Source organism: Filicampus tigris, chromosome 13, assembly GCF_054856515.1.
Source record: "Filicampus tigris isolate MCC_2025a chromosome 13, RoL_Ftig_1.0, whole genome shotgun sequence".
In the NCBI taxonomy this organism is placed as follows: Eukaryota; Metazoa; Chordata; class Actinopteri; order Syngnathiformes; family Syngnathidae; genus Filicampus; species Filicampus tigris.
The window spans coordinates 8,880,479-8,899,365 of NC_141229.1; the positions used below are offsets into that span (position 1 = coordinate 8,880,479).

Genomic DNA, 18,887 nt, shown 5'->3' on the forward strand with positions numbered 1-18,887 from the left:
AAAATGTACAAAATTAGTTCTTGCACTTAACGTTGGTTTCTTGTTCAGCAATTTTGTACTGTCCTTGAATGGTATTTTTTATGCAATAAATAGAAACAGGTCAAATACAAACATTTGTTTTCGATCAGAATCAAAAAGATATTCTGTTGATATTTTTCCATGTCTCATTATTAGTGTAAACTGGTTGATCGAAGATGCTTCAGACTCTTTCAGGGAAAGTAGCTGGAACCTATTGTGTCATCACAATGAGAGTAAGAATGAATGAGAACAAGGGACCATTATTAGAAAGCACTGATAAAACAACAGTAAACAAACGCACGATTGCTGCAATTCAGGTCTGTGCATCGTTTTATACTGAATCTGCAAACACCATTAAGTTAACAGTACTGTTAAACTGAGATAACTGTTCCACCTTATGTACACTTGGGACTGTCCTGACAATATAAGAACGCTACAGGATAAACAGGTAAGTAAATGTAGACTTAGGCGTGAACTTAAATCAACAAAAATGCATGAAGACCAAATGATTTTATTCTAAGGGTGTGTCTTTTCTCAGGGGTGATAGGATATATTGATGGATGCAGGTGATCACAAATCAAAAGTCCAGTGTGTGACATTTTACTTTGTTCCAGGAATGCATGAGCTTCTTCATTGGCAAGTATTTTTTTTTGTTTTTTAGAAAAGAAGCGCTTCTCCAAACCGAGTCAGGGCATGTTTGTTGATTGAGATCAGGACAGATCTCGCCACTTACAAGTAATGTTGCAATAATGGATTAGCTTGGCTGCTAAGGGGAGTCATCATTGTACTATAGAACTGCTGAAGAGAAATGAGTAGTTCTATCTATCTATCTATCTATCTATCTATCTATCTATCTATCTATCTATCTATCTATCTATCTATCTATCTATCTATCTATCTATCTATCTATCTATCTATCTATCTATCTATCTATCTATCTATCTATCTATCTATCTATCCATCTATCCATCTATCCATCTATCTATCTATCTATCTATCTAAATATCTATTTATCTTTCTTTCTTTCTTTCTTTCTTTCTTTCTTTCTTTCTTTCTTTCTTTCTTTCTTTCTTTCTTTCTTTCTTTCTTTCTTTCTTTCTTTCTTTCTTTCTTTCTTTCTTTCTTTCTCCCAAAAATGATTCTTCTGATTCTTGATTAAAATAACTGAAAAAGATGTGTGCAATTCTTGATGTTTCATTCGTCATTTTTCAACTTTTTCAACGTTTCCCCCCCGTTACTTGTAGCTAGTCCTTGAATATGATAGTTGGCTTCTCACACATTACTATGTTGAACTGGAACCTATTGTGAAACTCAAGTTTTACTTCTTGATGATTTCATTTACAGTCAGTGTAATTTTATGGTTTGTCCACAAGAGAGCAACCAACCACTAATTTATGACGCCAGTATAAGTTCTACTCTGCGATTTACTTTGCGCCGACCACACTACTTGGAAAAATGTACTTACCATTCCCTTACAAAAAATAAGTCATTTCGGGTGCATTTTTTCCCCTTGCACTTCGCCACTCTCCAAACAACAACAACAAAATGGTGACAAAACCTTTATCAACTGCTGGTAAAAAAATGAATACTATTATGTTTCGTTCAGTGTTTATGTCTATGAAATGTGAAAAAATATCATAAAATAAAAAAAAATGTTAAGAATTTAAGGCTGCGTTTTTGTGAAATAACTCAACTGTACTTGAATGCAAAAAACCACATATCCCAGGATGATGTGCAGGTATACGTCATTATTAGGCGCCAAGTCGCCAACCACAACAAACATTAGCAACCGTCCAACTGTGCGTCTTTTTTTACAGCTTTTATTGATATTCTGGCATTAGTACGGAAACATACGGTGGGCAGAAATGTCTGGAAAGGCAAAGGATATTTTGCAGCTGGACCTTTATGGTTTGCTTGGAATTGAAAACACTGCTACAACGAAGGAGGTACGCAATGCATAAGCTAGCTAACCGGTTGATATATATATTTTTTTGCTAAGGGGAGCTATGTGTAAAAAATAATGATGTATTATTATTTGCATATTATTTATTTGGATGGAATTTGGAAAATTACCTGTGAATAAGGGGAAAATAACTATTACAGATTTCATGCATGTAAGCAGTGAACTACAAATCAGTCATGGAGCATGTATTCGATGTTCTTTTGGCTGTATGATTGAATATGCTCTTTTTCGTGTCTACAATTCGTCTTATAAGTAATTAAGAAAGAAGGTAGGGTCTTCAGAACAATACGAAACCTAAATAAAACACCACACATTGCATGGAGTCTGTATCGCGTGTGCTTGGTTCAAAATGCCGCTAGGTGGGGATGCTGCACAAGTTTTTGTCGTCCATAAAAACAGACTCGAAAGGGAATAAATTGACGATTGATGCAAGTGAACTTATTTTTTTCACCGCTGGAAACAGCTCCAAAATGAATCTGCATTGGTTTTTTTCATTAACAGGTCCACTTACTTATAATTTCAATAAGGATCACACAAATGTATTTTGTCTCAGATAACTTTGGTCCATTGTCCTCTTCATCTTATTTCACATTCCAAAGTGGCTGACCATTATGCAGTCGCCCCCTTGCTGATAATTTCCCCTCCAAGCATCGAACATCTAAAATCGACAAGCTAGATGGCAAATCAACATTACTTCCAACATAAAAGAAACAGTCAATTTCTTAATTGGAAGAAAGTCCAGTCTTTTCCAGAGAAGTATGCTGCAAGAACCTAGTGGTGGTTTTGGGGCCAGAATTAAGTTTCTAAAACACAGTAGACTGGTTCTGTGGGGTCTGTTGATTGCTGTGAGGGATGTGACATTTTTGTGGCTAGTGTATTTAGTCTGTGGGGGGCTTCAGCGAAGACAGATGTCATCTTATGGGCATTTACTGTATTTGGCCTGCTGCTTGACCACTGCTGCCATGTTGTTTATCACAAAGAAGGCAAGCGGCTCATCCCAGATCATATTTCTGTGGGCTTCATCATTGCTTGTAAAGCTATTGGATTGACATGTAAAATGTGCATTCTTCATCTTCTGTTTTCCATTTTGTTGTCCCTTCTGTCAACCAAAAAATACCGGGGTAGCTGGCATGTTACAATCCATGATTGGCCAGTGTTATAATAGCGGGATGCACATATGTACATAATTTGTACAAAATGTATATCAACTAGCATTAGATCACACTGACCTCAAGGAAGATTTAACCTTCCACTGATTACATGGTGAGACAATGTCAACAAGCCAAGATACCACAAAACATGCAATGGATGAAAAAAGTCTACATAGTGCTAGTCCTTGGAGGGTCCCCACAACATAGTTCAGGATGGCCCAACAGGGCCCCCACCTAAAAAGGCTTAATGTAAGATCCTATAATGGTGACATGCGTGCTGACATGAGTTTGAATGTGATTGGTCTCAGTTGTTTATTTTTACTTCCTCCCTTGAAAAGATTCAAATAAACCAGGGGTGCTCACACTTTTTCAGCATGCGATCTACTTGTAAAACGACCAAGTGAAAATGAACTACCAACAGGTAGGGTATGTTTTGAATTTTTGTAGTGGGTAGGTCCTACCCGCTCCAAAAATGCAGAACATACATTTATTTTCAAATATATTGCGGAATCTTCATATGTACAAATATGTACCTTGCATAACCGCACGAGCCAATATTGCACAAAACAATTAACTATGAACATGTAGTTTTTTTTAATGTCATGCGATCCAATGCTACCTTTGTAATCGACTGATAGATCGCGATCGGCGTATTGAGCACCCCTAAAATGAACGTACGTAAATAACGGGTCGTACAAGTTATAGGTCACATTAATGGTGGAAATGTTTTAAAATGATCTATGTTTGTCCATTTGAAAAAAATGTTATATAACACACACCTCACATTTAAGCAGGGGTATGTCGACTTTTTATTTCCACATTATTCTGTGGTGTGTTGTGTCTTAAATAGCTTGGAACGTGTATTTGCAAACTAAGATCATCTGACATACTGTAACTTATTAGCAACAGGCATACTGAAGCCTTTTTTATGGAGGTCATTATTTTTCCATTTCATTGAGCATGATTATAACATACTTTGTTCTCTCTGCTTGTATGTACACTTCCTCCACGGTGCATTTTCAGCACATATAATTGATGTTAAGTTTTTCCTGAGCACCACATGTGCTCATAAAAAAACTTAAGTGGCACTACAAAAATATTAGAGGCCGCAACTGATTTAAAGCAGAGTTTTCCTGAAGAGAATGTGTGCTCAAGACCCAAATGAGAAATTTGGTTGTATTGTTATGACATGACATACTGTACTTAATTTAGTGATACAGTTAAATGAGCGACACAGCAGACTAATTTATTACATTATGCCACACACAGCAGCTTGTTTATGTGATGATTATGATTGACATTTGACAATGCTGTCCCCCTTGTCCTCCACTGTTTTTGTTACAAGAAACCCAATTATTCCTCCCACAGAAACCAAGATGAAAATCTTGCTCCTCTTACTCTAGTCACTCTGTCAATCCGTCAGCCTGCCTGTGAATGCAAAAGAAGTGATGAGAGTTATCAGTGGCACAAGCAGACAATATACTATAATCTTAAGACCATTTGAATTTTTAGTATTGCATTGTCTCTTCAGGACTATTTTTTTCAACCTCCCTTTTCTCTCTTTATGCCTTTTCCTCCAAGCATTCATTCTCTTCCCTCTTTCTCCCCACTGTGCCTGCTAATATCAGCCCTCAGCTGATGAAGCCCTGTAAATGGTTGAAGCATCGTAATAAGGAGGATGAGCCCATGGCAGATCAGGCAGCTAATCAGCTAGACAGCCCCCCCACTCCGCCAGTTCTGCGCTATGGGCTTTACCAGGATCAGTTTATCGACTGTAATTGTCCCCACAGACGCTTTTAATGAGGACAAGATGTGAACACGCAGTTGAGACTGAAGCAGGCTGGGATCGGGGCATCGCAGACATTTTTCCACCAAACCCCACTCCATTAGCCTACTGTTGGTTTGCGTTAACATTTGCTGGCTTGCCAACTATAGGCCTACTATAGCTTGTGAAGTACAGCGGAACCTCAAATACCCCAAAATTTCACAGAAATATACTCTTCGGCTGCAGTGAAAATTAGTCAAACTGTCAGTCAGTCAGCAACAAAGGTTTGAGCTACATGTGCGTTTGGTTTATTTTCTTTTGGCCTATTTTTGTTTCCATCTTATTGTGCTTCATAACAGTCATTTCGAACCAGCGTTAGCATGTCATGAGAAATCACGAGGTGTCTTGGGGGAAATGATCCAATTTCACTCAATTTGTCTGAAAATTATGATTATTTACTTCTTTATTCATCTGTCAATGCCAGCAGGAACGACGTATAGTCACTGTAATTGCTCTTCCAATAGATGGCAGAAGATACAATCAAGCAAACTTTATGTACCTACCGATTACCGTTCATAGAGAGAATAAATCTTGGCTACCTGCAAACATACGTATCAGGTTTGTGTTCATCTTGCACTAGCCGCTAGCTAACTGGTTAGCTACCAAATCCTTATCACTTGCGATTAAAAGGTAGTGCTATGTTTTAATATTTTGTCTTACATTTGTGGTTATTACCCCTCCTGATTCGTCATATACTATTTTTTTCTCATTAATACCTACATACAGTACATACAAACCTACTTATTTGACAGTACAACTATTTCTTGAAACATGCTAGTAGATTGCATAAAAGTTGAATCTGAAATGAATTGTTCATATTGTGAACATTTATTCTGATATGTGAACCAACCAGGGGGCAAATCATCCAAAATATTGAACATCGTCATCCAAGAGCTGAATTGTGTAGTGAGCCAATGGTGATGATGTGCAACATAGCTGCTCCCTGCCAGACTACAATACTGATTATAGAGTCTAGTAGTCAAACTGCTCAGGTTGTCCTAAAATATCTGCTAGTTTTGTGGGGTATTAGCAAATTTGCACTTCTTAACCTGTTTAAAATGTTCTTATTTTTTCAATACATAATGTAGAGTGTACAAAAGTTGACATCATCATCATCATCATCTGTTTAGCCATTCTATCTTTCCCCAAAGTTTGCGTTCATTGTTGTCGCAGTGGTTTTACTTTTCATGCCTAAAATTGTTTTAGCATGGTCAATAAAAACATCATTTATTTGAAGGCATCTTTGATTGACTTCTAAAAGGAAGTTTTGCAATTATTTAATGAGTGATTAAAAACCTGAATTGTTCCTAATTGCTTGGCTTGGTTGATTATTGCATTTTGTTGCAAAATATAGCCTTATTCAGAGTAATGTAATAAAGGCCACGTTTGTTCAAAGTCTCTGAATGTATTATAGTACTATAGGTTGTCTGATCTACCTGTAGATAATTGTGAGAAGGATGTTGTTACAAAACCCCGGGACACTTGAGGGGAAAAAAAATCAAACACTTATAAAAAGTGTTTATATAATACAAAAATTCTTTGTTGACTAACAAGAAATATTAAACGATGCACATTATATTCCCTTTTTATGTTTGCTTGCAAGATGATAAATACAGCAGGCAAAGTTTGAACATAGTTAAGGAGTGTTACTTGAGCCCCCCCCAAAAAGAACCCCTAAAATGTTTTTTGCCGTTGCATTTGATTTGGTGGAATGTGCACAAAATGTCCTTCTAATAATATTTGAATGTCAGTAAATTACAATTTGTTCCAATTTAAGATTTACCGGACATACAAAAAAAGAGAGGAATAGGAAGAGGGAGGCGAAAAGGGGAAAGTAGGCTTAGAACAACAATAAGCGTGCATGGCACCATTCCCCAGCTTTGCGTGTCAGTTTGAAGCTGTACAAAGTGCTTGCCAAGCATCAAGGCGAAAGCCTGCCTAATGATGACTGGTCTCTCCTTGAGCTATTTATTGTTTGAACCATACATGAAACAAAATGGAGTGAGAAGACTAGATTTGTGGCTCTAACCACCCGCCCCCAAGGAAAGTCCGCACGAAAAGAAAAAACAGTACATTCATGCCAGGGGCCCAAGGTGTTTGTTGCAAATGACTAATGAGAGGTGCTACATTTGACCTGTAATCTATTGGCAGGAGACAGATTTAAGTTTAAAGGAGCTATCTGAACATAATGCGGAACAGAGGCAAAGCTGCTTTAGACCACTCACTGGAAGAGTATAATTATAACTTGTGCAAAACAATGACTTTTTTTTTTTTTTTTTTTTTTTATACAGGAAGTGTCTCTCCATCGCCCACTCGCTTCCTCTAATGAGAGCTACTTTGCCCTAAACTAGTCCCAAGATCGATAAGTTAACATTGCAGCCACTGACCCTTAGTTCAAGAAAATAATTTAAAAGTAAAGTATTATACGTGACATTACTTGGAAAAAGTTATCTGATCCCCACAAACGTTACCAGCCTGACAGTGGTGGCCTTCCCATGGTTATTCTAGATAATCTAGATAATATGCTAATCTGTTTGTCGATGTTATTTTATCGCTTTCAAAAAGTTTACCTATAGATGGACTCGTGCTCGACTCACATTACAAGCCCAATTTTTCGTGGACAGTTTACTGTGGTATATGCCGCAGCGGTTCCTTTCCATTAATGTCAGAAGGACAGGAAACAGGATCAGATCAGATGTTGATTTCATCCAAAGAATACAGTCCCTGATTTTAACATAAACACAGACAAGAGTTCTGAAAGATAGAAATTTGCTTTCGCTTTTGCCAAAACCTGTGCCAAAATGGATACTGTAGTGCGTTTTGTGTTCTCTTGAACATGTTCCACTGTGAAGTACACACTGTACCTATTTATGTTATTCTTAATTGTTATTCTCTTCATTTAGATCAAAAAAGCCTATCGACAGAAAGCTTTGAAATGCCATCCAGACAAGAACCCCGACAACCCAAAAGCAGGTAAGTGAACACGTTTGACTTTTTTTTTTTTTGCCACCTCTGGAACCATCAAGCAGTCAAGTCATATAATGAAACTGTAAACTTGATGGGCTTGATTTATTTTCGAAGTTTGAAAAGGGGGTTTAAAAATATCATTAAAGATCCACAGTTGATACATTTAGTTGGATCTTCGTTCTGTTTGATTTTCTAGTCAGACGGAACCAGTCAAATTACGTACGGTACGGTTTTTGCTTTCTTGTATCATCTGGCAGGCAGTGGCAAAGCAGCAAATATCTAGTCACGCAAGGAAATCTGTGTATACCTTTTTTGTCGGACAAGCTAAAGGACACCTTGGAAAAAAGGCTGGCCAGTGTATCGAGTGAGGTTTATGTGGCTTTTGGATGGCTTAGATAATTCTTGATTATGTCATGCAGGACAAAGAGGGAAATTGGTGGGGTTGAGGCTTGAGAGGGATAACGTAAAAGCAGGGGGTCGGTTTCCCAGAAATGGAAAAGAAGCGGTTTGGAGGGCCTCAACACTTGAACCCACACATGGACAGACTTTGTCCCAATCGCACGAGACCTCTCAGGAAGATTGCATGCATTTTTGAGGTGAGTTAAGGGGTCATGTTGTTTTTGGGTTGGAGAGGGTCACCCATGTCCACCCCCCTCCATTTCCTCTGCCTCAACCCCAAACGCTGTGACAGCTTGAGCGACCGCGTGGGCATGACAGGTCTCTCCCAGTTGGATTTCATTGTCGCCTGTTACAGTACGTGCGTGTAGGTAACCTGACCTCTGCTGGCAGTATGATCCCCAGAGCCTCCTGTTAGTTAGAATTTGCCAATCCCAACTGGGAGTAACCGTTAGTGCCCTGCCAGACCTCCCATAAGAGAATAATTAAGTTTGGCTGGTATAGTGCAGTAGCGTTGCATGATAGGGAGCGCTTGTGGTCTTCTTGTATGCTTTTGTGTGTGTGTCAGATGACAACTGAGGCGGTGGGGAATATTGCGTGGTAGTGATGATTGCGGCATTGGCCCCTCTCGGCGCGCTAATAGAAGACATGGGGCTGGTGCAGTATTGCACAGTTGTCACTGGCGATATTGTGACTGTTTTGGCACTTTTAAGACATCAGGCCTTAGCCTCCTTAAAACCTATGCATCAAAATTACAAATTGAGCCGTTTGACTGTATGAAAGAAACACATCTTGTGGGTTTCAGTTTCACTGTTTACTTTTATTACTCCTCTCTCTGCATTTCTCCAGCGGAGCTCTTCCACCAGTTGTCTCAGGCTTTGGAGGTGCTTACCGATGCTGCTGCCAAGGTAGGTCCACTGAGGCGCACCCCCCCACCCTACTTATGGCTTCTGATATGGAAACTCACAAATCATTTATCCTGGCATTCATGATGGTGTTTTCAGGCCGCCTATGACAAGGTTTGTGCTGCCAAAAAACAAGCAGAGGAACGAAACCGCAAACTTGATGACAAGCGAAAGAAGATTAAGCTTGGTAGGTTCCCCGTAGAAATGGCCAATTGCAACTGGTTCGTGTTGTACTTAGTCACATACTTTGGGTTTTAAAGTGTTATGTGATGTTGTACAGTGCCCCCCCCCCAAAAAAAAGTAATGGAACGGCAAGGCCAATTCCTTTGTTTTTGTTGTACGGTTTATCATACTGAAGAAATTTGGATTTCAGATGAAAAGATGAATATGGGACACAAATTGAGAAATCCATCTTTTATTTCATGATATTTACATCTAGATGTGTTCAATAAGTCAGGACAGTGCACCTTTTGTGTGAAGCCACCCACTTTTCAAGTAAGCAAAAGTACTGTCCGTGACTGACAACTTGACAATTTTCTAGTTGTGATAGACAGATTATATGCCGGGCCAATTATCGGCATCTGCCTTTTTAAAAAATCTGATGGCCGATAATAGATCAATTTAAAACTGTGTTGAAATGAAAACAAAGATATATGAAAGTTTAACATATTATAATTATACTTTACTCTACTATAACTTAGTATAGTATAAGCTTTACAGGTTAAAAAAATAATTTCTAAAAGTAGGGATGGACCGATAATTGGCCGGCCCGATTATTGGCGTTTTGACAAATATCTGTCTTTTTTGAAAATCTGATGGTCGATAATAAATCAATTTAAATAAATGATAGTAAATCAATTTAAAAGCCCGGACGGACGGACCGTTCCGTCCCTGGGACAGAATGCTCAACTCTGGAGCTCAGTAGTCTGTGTTGATGATGTAAGTCATGATGGTAGCAGCAGAATGAATTCGGAAGTCGACAAAACCTTTTGTCTGTCAATTTACAGAAAAACGCAAAGGTGCTTTTTGCTTACTTATTTGTCCGCAACCAACCACTGCTTCTCTTTGAAAGGTTTAAAAGCATTTCTGACCTATTGTCGGACCTCCCGAACGCCTTTGGCGCCGTGTTTTTGGTTTCGTAGAAGTGACGTCAAAGGACGGAAGTTCCTTCTGGATGGACAATATTTGGCTAACTACTGCCGCCTAGAGGCTTGGCATGCGTTTGAAAACGCACTCCCGCGGCTTCGTGTGGATGCGTTTTTTTATGTGTATTCCAACGCAGGTGGGGCGGAGGATATACGGTTCTTAAAAAACCCCAGCTACGTGTAGACAAGGCCTGGAACCTCAATGTCGTCAGTACACAACAAAAACAAAGGAATTGACTTTGCTGTTCCGATACTTTTAAATGGGATTATATGTGTAGCATACACTCTCAAAGAGGACTGACTTCCTTTACCTCTGCATTTGACAGACCTTGAGGCAAGAGAGCAACAAGCAGAAGCTCATGCCCAAGATGAAGTGCAAATCAAAAGAACACTTGAAGAAGAGGTGAGAGAATGACCAGTTCAAGAGTAAGTCAACCCAAACGTTTTTTTTTAAGAATACGTTCTATGCAGGCCCACTAATTGAAATAGCATTCTGATGAATCTTGCATTTGTGGAATATGAGTCAAGCAGCAAAAGCCATCCATTTTTCGCCATCTCAGGGGGCGGCCATTTTGTCACTTCTTTCCAGTGAAAATGACATCACAGATGCTCAGGGCTCTGGTAACGACCAATCATGGTTCAGCTTCAGAAAACAGATGAGCTGTGATTGGTCGTTACCTGAGCCCTGAGCAACTGTGGATGTAATTTTCAGTCGACAGAAATGACTAAATGGTTTCCCCCAGAGATGGCTAAAAACGGGTGGGTTAACTCCTATTCCACAAACGCAATATTTATCAGAATGCCTTGTTTTGACTTGTGGGCCTGAATAGAACATATTCTTGAAAAAAAATGTTTGGGTTGACTTCCACTTTAAAGAGGGAGTGTAGAGGCTGAAAATTCCGATTTCACTCAACTACCAGCCCTCATGCATTAAGTTAGTGATACATTCTGATACAGTAGATAAAAAAACCCCAACACTCTGGAGCTCACCCAAGTGTTTTTTATTCTGTTTTACATCAATTTCTCGACTCTTACTGAGTTGAAAGCTTCCAAAATGTGGGGCTCATAAACAGATGCTTCATCGTTTGACTGCCATAGCATAATTCTGTGTAAACGCATTAGGTGATATTGCATGACTCGACACACTTAATTCAGAAAAGCAGTGATAAATGAAATTAGAGTGCATGCTTCCAGGTTGAGTCATAGTATATGATGCTATATGGCTTCTTGCCTTGGTGGAGAGAAGCTCACCAGTAGGGGGCGGTGTCTGATTTTCAATCAAGTCCCAAGAGTTCACTGCCTTCTTTTTTTTGCTAGTTTTACACACATATTACGTTGCAAAGCTGATTTGGTTATTTACATCGCTGGGCTATGACAGCCAACAATATGATCAGCTTTTCGATATCTGCATCTCCTACTGAGTCATGACTGAAATTTATTATTTTTAATCATGAATGCGGGACTTTTATGTACAACTCTGTAAACTTCACCATCTGTAATTGTATTATTAGTTTGTACTTATCTTATAATAAATGTGATATTGACATTGATTTATTGTTGCTAAATGAAATGCCAAGATTCATTTTTTCCAGCCCTCTAAAGTCTTTACATCTTTGTGTTGTATGTCTTTTTCCACCAGATTACTCGTTTGAGGGCGGAGGGATCCAGACAGCTTGAGGAAGAACAGAGGCTCATCAGAGAGCAGATCCAAAGAGAACGAGAAGAACAGCAGAACACGGGAGACTACAGTCACACAAGTACTTGCATTTTTAATTCATAACCTGATCCATTGTGCTAGTTTGCGCGGTAAAGAGACCAGGCCAGCACCACAGAGTTTTGTCTTGCCTGTATGAGTTGAGTTTGCACTAACAAAATCATTTTGCTTCTCATTTGAGTGAAACCCGGTAATCAAACTGTCCGTGTCGCTGTCAGCATTAGAGATAGACCGAGATGTTTTTTTCAGGACCGATATCGATTATTAGCAGTCAAGGAGACCAATAATCGATATTTGGAGCCGATATTCATTTTCAGTAAAAAGGAGAACATTGGCGTCAAAATATTAAAAAAATGAAACTCTTTAAGCATATCGTCGCTGTCCTGTGAAAAACACTTATCTCCAATTTTGGAAACTTTTTTAATTTTCACATGAATGCGATGTCTGTAACGCGGAAACAACATTCATGTAAAAATAAGAAAATGGAAAAAAAATGGAGATAATTGTTATGACAGCGACGATATGTTTATTGAACATTTTTTTTAGATTTGCATAATGTTGATTTAAAAAAAGATGTTTTTGTTATTATTGTTTTCGAAATTTTTGACAATATACATCTTTGTTGTAAAATTCTAACTAATTAAGTTCAGGGAGCTCCCAGCCTCATCAGAGTGTCTTAAAAAGTTTCATGAAAACTTGAACCATAGTTTTCTACTGTATATAAAGCTGCCCAAAATTTCAAAATGACAGAAATGTTTAAAATTTCACTTATCTGTATTTTGATTTCAAACAAAAACAAAAGGTGCAGAATGTTCCCAAGGTCAGTAGAATCTGTCATAAAGTTAACTTAAATTTTGAATAAACAGTTTAAATTGATTTATCGACCATCAGATTTTTAAAAAAGGCCGATACCGATATTTGTCAAAATGTCAAATCGGCCCGGTCGATTATGCGTCCATTCCTAGTCAGCATTCACCAGGTGGGCGGACCGGTTTTACAAGTTATTAGTCAGGCAAAAACAATAACGAGATGGATATGTGAATTTTCACACACGCATGCATGCACGCACACTCGGACCTCAAACGTGACCTCATGAGCATATTTTTGCATGAAAACTCCTCTGTTCCCATTTTGAAGGCATGAGGGAAAAAAAAGAGTCTAATAAATCAGTTGTATGGATGTGTGCGAAGGTAAGGGAAATTGGGAGTGTTGGCCTGAGATTAGACCTCTTTTTGTGGTTGTGCAATTACTCATGCCAAGTCAGCAGATCTTTAACTTGCACGCAGTCAGGCCCCCTAAAGTCTGGAGCAGCGTTCTTTCTCTCAAGAGGCACTCTGTAGATCATAAGTCTGTGGCATTCACCATGTGACAGCCAAATTAAAACGGCTATCCATATGCAGCCGCCCCGTAGCTGCCTGAACTTTTTCTTTATCTTTTAACTTCTTCAACTAATGCCTCATTTCCTCCCCAGACTCTGGATCGGGAAGATGTTCCAGGAGCAACGTCACCCCTAAATTGAAGGTAGATCTGTGCGGTTTTCGATGGGGGGTAAGGCTGGGAAGAGAGGTCAAGATGAGGCTTGAGATTCTGTCTCCAATCCCTCATCCGTGAAAGGTGATATGGAGCTTCTGAAAGTGCAGGACGTTGCTGGAACTCACCAGTTGCCCATTGATGTCGGAAGGCATGGTATAGCTCCTCCCAGTAATGGCCTGACATATTAACAGACTCTGGGGATGTTTGCTAATGTTTTTAAACATTAAATCTGGGTTTAACATTTGATAGCCGTCCAGTGCAGGAGGGAATTCCCTGACATTTTTGTGCTCAGTTAGAACAACAAACTGCAGCCCCGTGGCGGACAATGTCAGGGTCCATGGTCATGGACATGAAGCATTAGTGCATTGTATTTCGGGCGTACTGAGTTTGTGTTGGAAAGGCTATGTTTTAGATGTGGTCAGACAGAAAATTCCTGTAGTCACGTCTCATCCTTGACAACACTTTGAAATCAAAATTCTTCTGTTATTCCCTTTTGATATATGTTTTGCAATTGAGTGTTAACATTTTCAGTTGTAGGGAAATATGTTATTTAATTTGAACCGAGAGAATGGTGAGATGAAACCTTAGCTATCACATCAAGCAAATACTTAACATTTCTCTTTTACCATTATTATGAATAAACGAGGTTGCATAAACATTCGCATTCCCAGAAATTCAGCTTCTTCTTTGACAGCAAGCAGAGAGCTGGAGTCGAATCAACACTGTGTGCAGGCCATTAATAATACTGCCTTATTTTGTGATATTTGCTGGGCCATAACGATGTGATTGATTGGAGAGGTTACGCAAGATCTGGTTCTAGCAGCACAGGAACTCATGAATATCGTGGCTATGTTGCAAGGTTTTTTTGGGAGCTACTCCTCTGCAAAGAAGGCTTTCCCGGTAATCGCTAAAACAACATCATGTAATATGGTGGGAATCGAACCCTTGTCTCTCCCAAAAAATGAGTTAACCATTACTCAGATGGTTATCAATCTTTTAAACACTCTGTCCTAATACCGTGGATCTACTCCCTGCAGCTCTTGATTGCATGATCAGAGAGAATAAAATCCATTTTTTTCCTTCTAGGTATCATTCTCTGTAACTTCTTTTCTTTTTTCTTTCTCTTTTCAGCTGAAGTGGAAGTGTAAAAAGGATGACAGTACAAATGCTGGCTACTGTCAAGAGTTCCTTCTTAAACTTCTACAAAAGGTAATGACAGAGGACAAATTCCAGGAAAGAAAAGTGATTAAGAAGATGATGACACCCAGGATTCAGAGAAAGGGTTGCTTATGAAAACAAGTGAACTGTTTGCAAGGGCATCAAAAGTAACTGTTACTCACTTTACCATGGCGGGATTGTTTGTATCAAAATATTGCAGGACCAAAAAATTGCAGGAGTATTTTTGCCTCAAGAGAAATTAAAACATATTCCCATAACATAAGCCATGGTTTTCAGACGTTGCAAAATGTGTTTAACACTACTTATTTTAATGTGTTCCAAAGCAGTGCTCCAAGGTATCAAACCTGCATAAAAAATATGCATGCATTTGCGGGCTGCATGACTTCAGAATTGTGGATAGTTTCATTTTTTTTCCTTCCTTTTTAAACAGGGCCCATTAAGTTTTGTTGTGGTGAAAGCGCTGAAGGCAATTTTGCAGTGCCCTTTTAAAGGCGTGCACGCCATTGTTCGTGCCCCTCTTACCAGGTGATTAAGCAGTGCCAAGGGAGGCATGAGGAAATGTGCTCTTCTCATGCAACTCATGCACCACCTTATGCTTCCATCCCTCACACGGCTATTGCGGTGCATATGCCGGCCCGAAATGAGGATGGAGCAAGTGTCACTGACGTCAAGATGTGTGGAAAAAAAGCGTTTGAATTTCTCCCTAGCACGCACTCGTTCAAGAGGAAGCTAGGTGGGACGGCTGTGTCACGGTTAAGACTGTGGAAAATGAGGCTGCTGCCTTTTTTTTTTGGGGGGGGGGGGGGGGGGGGACTGTAGGAGAAAAAAAAATTTGTTTGACATGGCAAGCTGTACTGAGTGACAGTTAATGGTTTGAGTAAGAGAAATAGCCACCGCTGTGTGGGAAAACAAGTATGGAATGTGGAAGACTTTGCGTACGTGTCCTTGTGGCGTTTAGAATAATACATCCTCATTGTTTCTTTTGATTTGTGGGTGGGGGTTGTAATGTTCAAATATTGTTATTTTATGCAATGAACCCCTTTGAGAATCTTTTTTTTTTTGTCACTATGTACGTTAGCTCTGGAGTGTATTAAGAATTAACGTTCAAGTTCAGTTCACAAAGTTTCGTTTGGTGGAATTTGAAATGACTACTTCTGGCCTGTGCTATTGGCTCAGATCAGTGCAGTAGAGATGCTATTATTATTATGATTATTATTTTCAATAATAATCATAATAATACTAATAATTATAGTAATCATGATTATCTTATTAATCAAATGTATTCTCCCAAGGAGCAGATCAAATTACGACCTCTCTTCTTTGCTTACTGGCTCCGTCCTCCACACAGCAAAAACCTGTAGCGTGTTTATTTGTATGTTCAATCACAAAGTACATATCGAAGACCAACTTTCATTCCAATATTCTGTCATATTTACATCTGTTTTTAGTGTTTTATTCCACATAGGATTTTTCATGTAAAGGGTTTTCAAATGATAATGTTTGACGTTCATCTCTTCGCCCTGTTTGACTTTGTTCCTCTCATTTCTTACCTCTAGTATGGAGACGTTTTGAATGTGATGGTATCAAGTAAGAAGAAAGGAAGCGCTGTTGTTGAATTTGCAACTGTCAGGGCAGCTGTAAGTAACTCTTGGTCGAACAGTCCTTGTTTTGTTTCTTAAAAAGAGTAAGATCTGATGGATGCATTTGCATAAAGCCACATTTTTTCACATGTTGATTTTGTGAAGTCCCAGCTCATTCACTTAAATGCAATCTGATGTAGACAATCCACAACACCCATTACAGATGCTTAACCCACAGCTACATCGCAATTTTTTTTTTCGTCCTGACCACATTTGTTTTTTTTTGCCCATAGAATATTTCTGTCACTCACCTGGGACAATCTCTGTTGTCTCTGCCCGTGCGTCTTTAGGTTACAGCTTTGATTTTGACTAGTAGCACTGCAAAATCTGACTACTCAGGTAGTGCATTATAGATACATATTCAGTATGTTTTCCATCATGTAAAAATCTATTGAATCTTTTATGTATCTGAAAATCGCAAAAAGGATGCATCCTCCCATCATCAAATTAACCTCGGATTATTATTATTATTTTTTTGTATCCTCAGGAGCTGGCAGTAAAGAATGAAAGTGGCCTGAGTGAAAATCCATTGAAAATTGTGTGGCTTGAAGGCCAGCCAGATGTTGGTCCTGCATCTCAGTTCGTGTCTACACAGGTACAGATGTGCAGTAGCCTGAAAATGGTGGAATTCTATCCGGTATCCACTTTTCATAATGTACACCAGCTTCTTATTAGAAATATATTCTCATGGTATTGCTTCCAATAAAAATACCATTTCCTAAACACTTTCCCACAAAAGAGAGGTATGTAAACCTTCTGCCGTTCTATTTCGCATCATTGGTGCAAAGAGTGCAGCCAGGCTTTTGCAACGATTGCCTGGCTTTGAACAATTTGTTTGGTGAAATGATCTTCAGTTTATTTGCTTTGAAGTCGAAAGGCTGTGGGCCGGTGCTGGCTTGAAGCCGCTTGGTCCGCTGCTCATTAGCAGTCCTGACCTGGAGGGCGCCAGGAATGTTGTTCTTCACGTAGTAAGCCAGAGGGTGCACTATGCTAATATTAAGCTAGCACATGTCGCTAAAGCACCGATGCCCACCACATGGCTCCGGAAATTGAACCCCCCTTTTTGATCATTTAAAGTTATAAACCTGTGGATTGAAGAAGGAAGGAAGGAATGTTCTCGAGATGACTTTGCTTCATTCAGCAATTTTGATATATCTTGATCACCTCGTATTGTATTGTAATGTTTTTTGCACCTGCATATACCAAGAGAGTGTATTAAATCAATCAGCAACTTAAATTCCCCCGCCACCTTTCTGAGTCTCCAGAACTCAACTCAGTTTCACCCCATCAAGCGTCTTGCTAAGGGAGATTTAGGCTTTGCACTGGGAATTGTCACACTAATCTTTTGAAATGTTATTACAATAACCTAGTTAGCCTTACTGATACCCAAAGCTGATTTCTCCATAGATTTAACTCTGCACCCGAGACTGAAAACAACACAGTTGTAGGGGGATTTTTAAATGAGTCTTCTCTGGGAAGTGTTCTCACTACGAAGGCCCCACATGACATAATGTTGAAACACATCTGGTTTAAGGTCAGTGGCCAAAACCTTAGAGGACCATCTCATTGGATATTATCTGAAATCAAACAATCAGATCCCTCTCCTGTTATTTATCCCGCTATCACCTCTTCACATCAGCCAGCTGCAAACACACAAGGAGAGGCTCTTGTGAGGAATAGCTTCCAGTCCAAATGTAGTCTTCTCTACAGGGAGCACACACACACACACACACACACATTCAGGACAGTACTTCAGACTCTCAGCCCAAAAATGAGGCCTAGAGTAGGGGCCATGCGTTTTCTTCGACAACCCCGAATCACTGTCAACAAGGTTCTAATTATTAATGTAATAAAGTGTTTTTGGGGGGGCACACTCTAGTGTCCCACAGATCACACACAGAGGTCACCTGCTGCCTCTGTCATTACTGTTTGTCCAGAAATCAGACAAGAATTGACTAAACAGATGCATGTTGCTGTCATCTAGTTTTTGTTGCTATGTATAGTATAGATTTAAAAATATTCAAATTGACAAGTTTCCATCTTCTGTTGGAAACATTCACATGATCCTGATTTCAAAATCCTTTCTGATAAATTGACATAAAAACTATGTTGTACAACATGTACATGTACAACAGAGCAATCGGTTTTAATCATTAAAGGTAAGCTTTTGATTCAGTATTTGAGACAATTGATAGAAGCTTAGAAAATCCACAGTGAGCCTGAGATAAATTGTGACTCTTCATCACCATGTATGACTAATGAGTAGTGATGTAACGAATAATCGAAAATCGATTTAAACTGCTTAAAATATGCACAGATGTAAAAAAAAAAAAAAGAAGAGAAAGTATCTATTGAAATTTTGATTTCAAACGGATTTGTAATGATAACAGTACAATCTGTTGTACTTTTTTTAAATTTTCATGTTTAATTCTGGCATTAACAAACAGACGA

General features: G+C 39.0%; 1 protein-coding gene across 2 annotated transcripts in view; it reads left to right on the forward strand.

The window, feature by feature from the left end:
* Positions 1-1,756: 1,756 nt before the first annotated feature.
* The window catches only part of dnajc17 (DnaJ (Hsp40) homolog, subfamily C, member 17), a 100,434-nt gene continuing 83,303 nt past the window's right edge, over positions 1,757-18,887 (forward strand). For both annotated transcript variants that reach the window (XR_015089258.1, XM_086048990.1), the window contains exons 1-10: positions 1,757-1,964; positions 7,861-7,930; positions 9,170-9,228; positions 9,325-9,412; positions 10,697-10,773; positions 12,010-12,127; positions 13,556-13,605; positions 14,749-14,826; positions 16,353-16,433; positions 16,924-17,031. Coding sequence is in view for 1 of the 2 variants with exons in the window: in XM_086048990.1 (XP_085905116.1) it covers positions 1,884-1,964; positions 7,861-7,930; positions 9,170-9,228; positions 9,325-9,412; positions 10,697-10,773; positions 12,010-12,127; positions 13,556-13,605; positions 14,749-14,826; positions 16,353-16,433; positions 16,924-17,031 (810 nt within the window). In the remaining variant the exon portion in view is untranslated. The remainder of the gene's footprint in view (positions 1,965-7,860; positions 7,931-9,169; positions 9,229-9,324; positions 9,413-10,696; positions 10,774-12,009; positions 12,128-13,555; positions 13,606-14,748; positions 14,827-16,352; positions 16,434-16,923; positions 17,032-18,887) is intronic.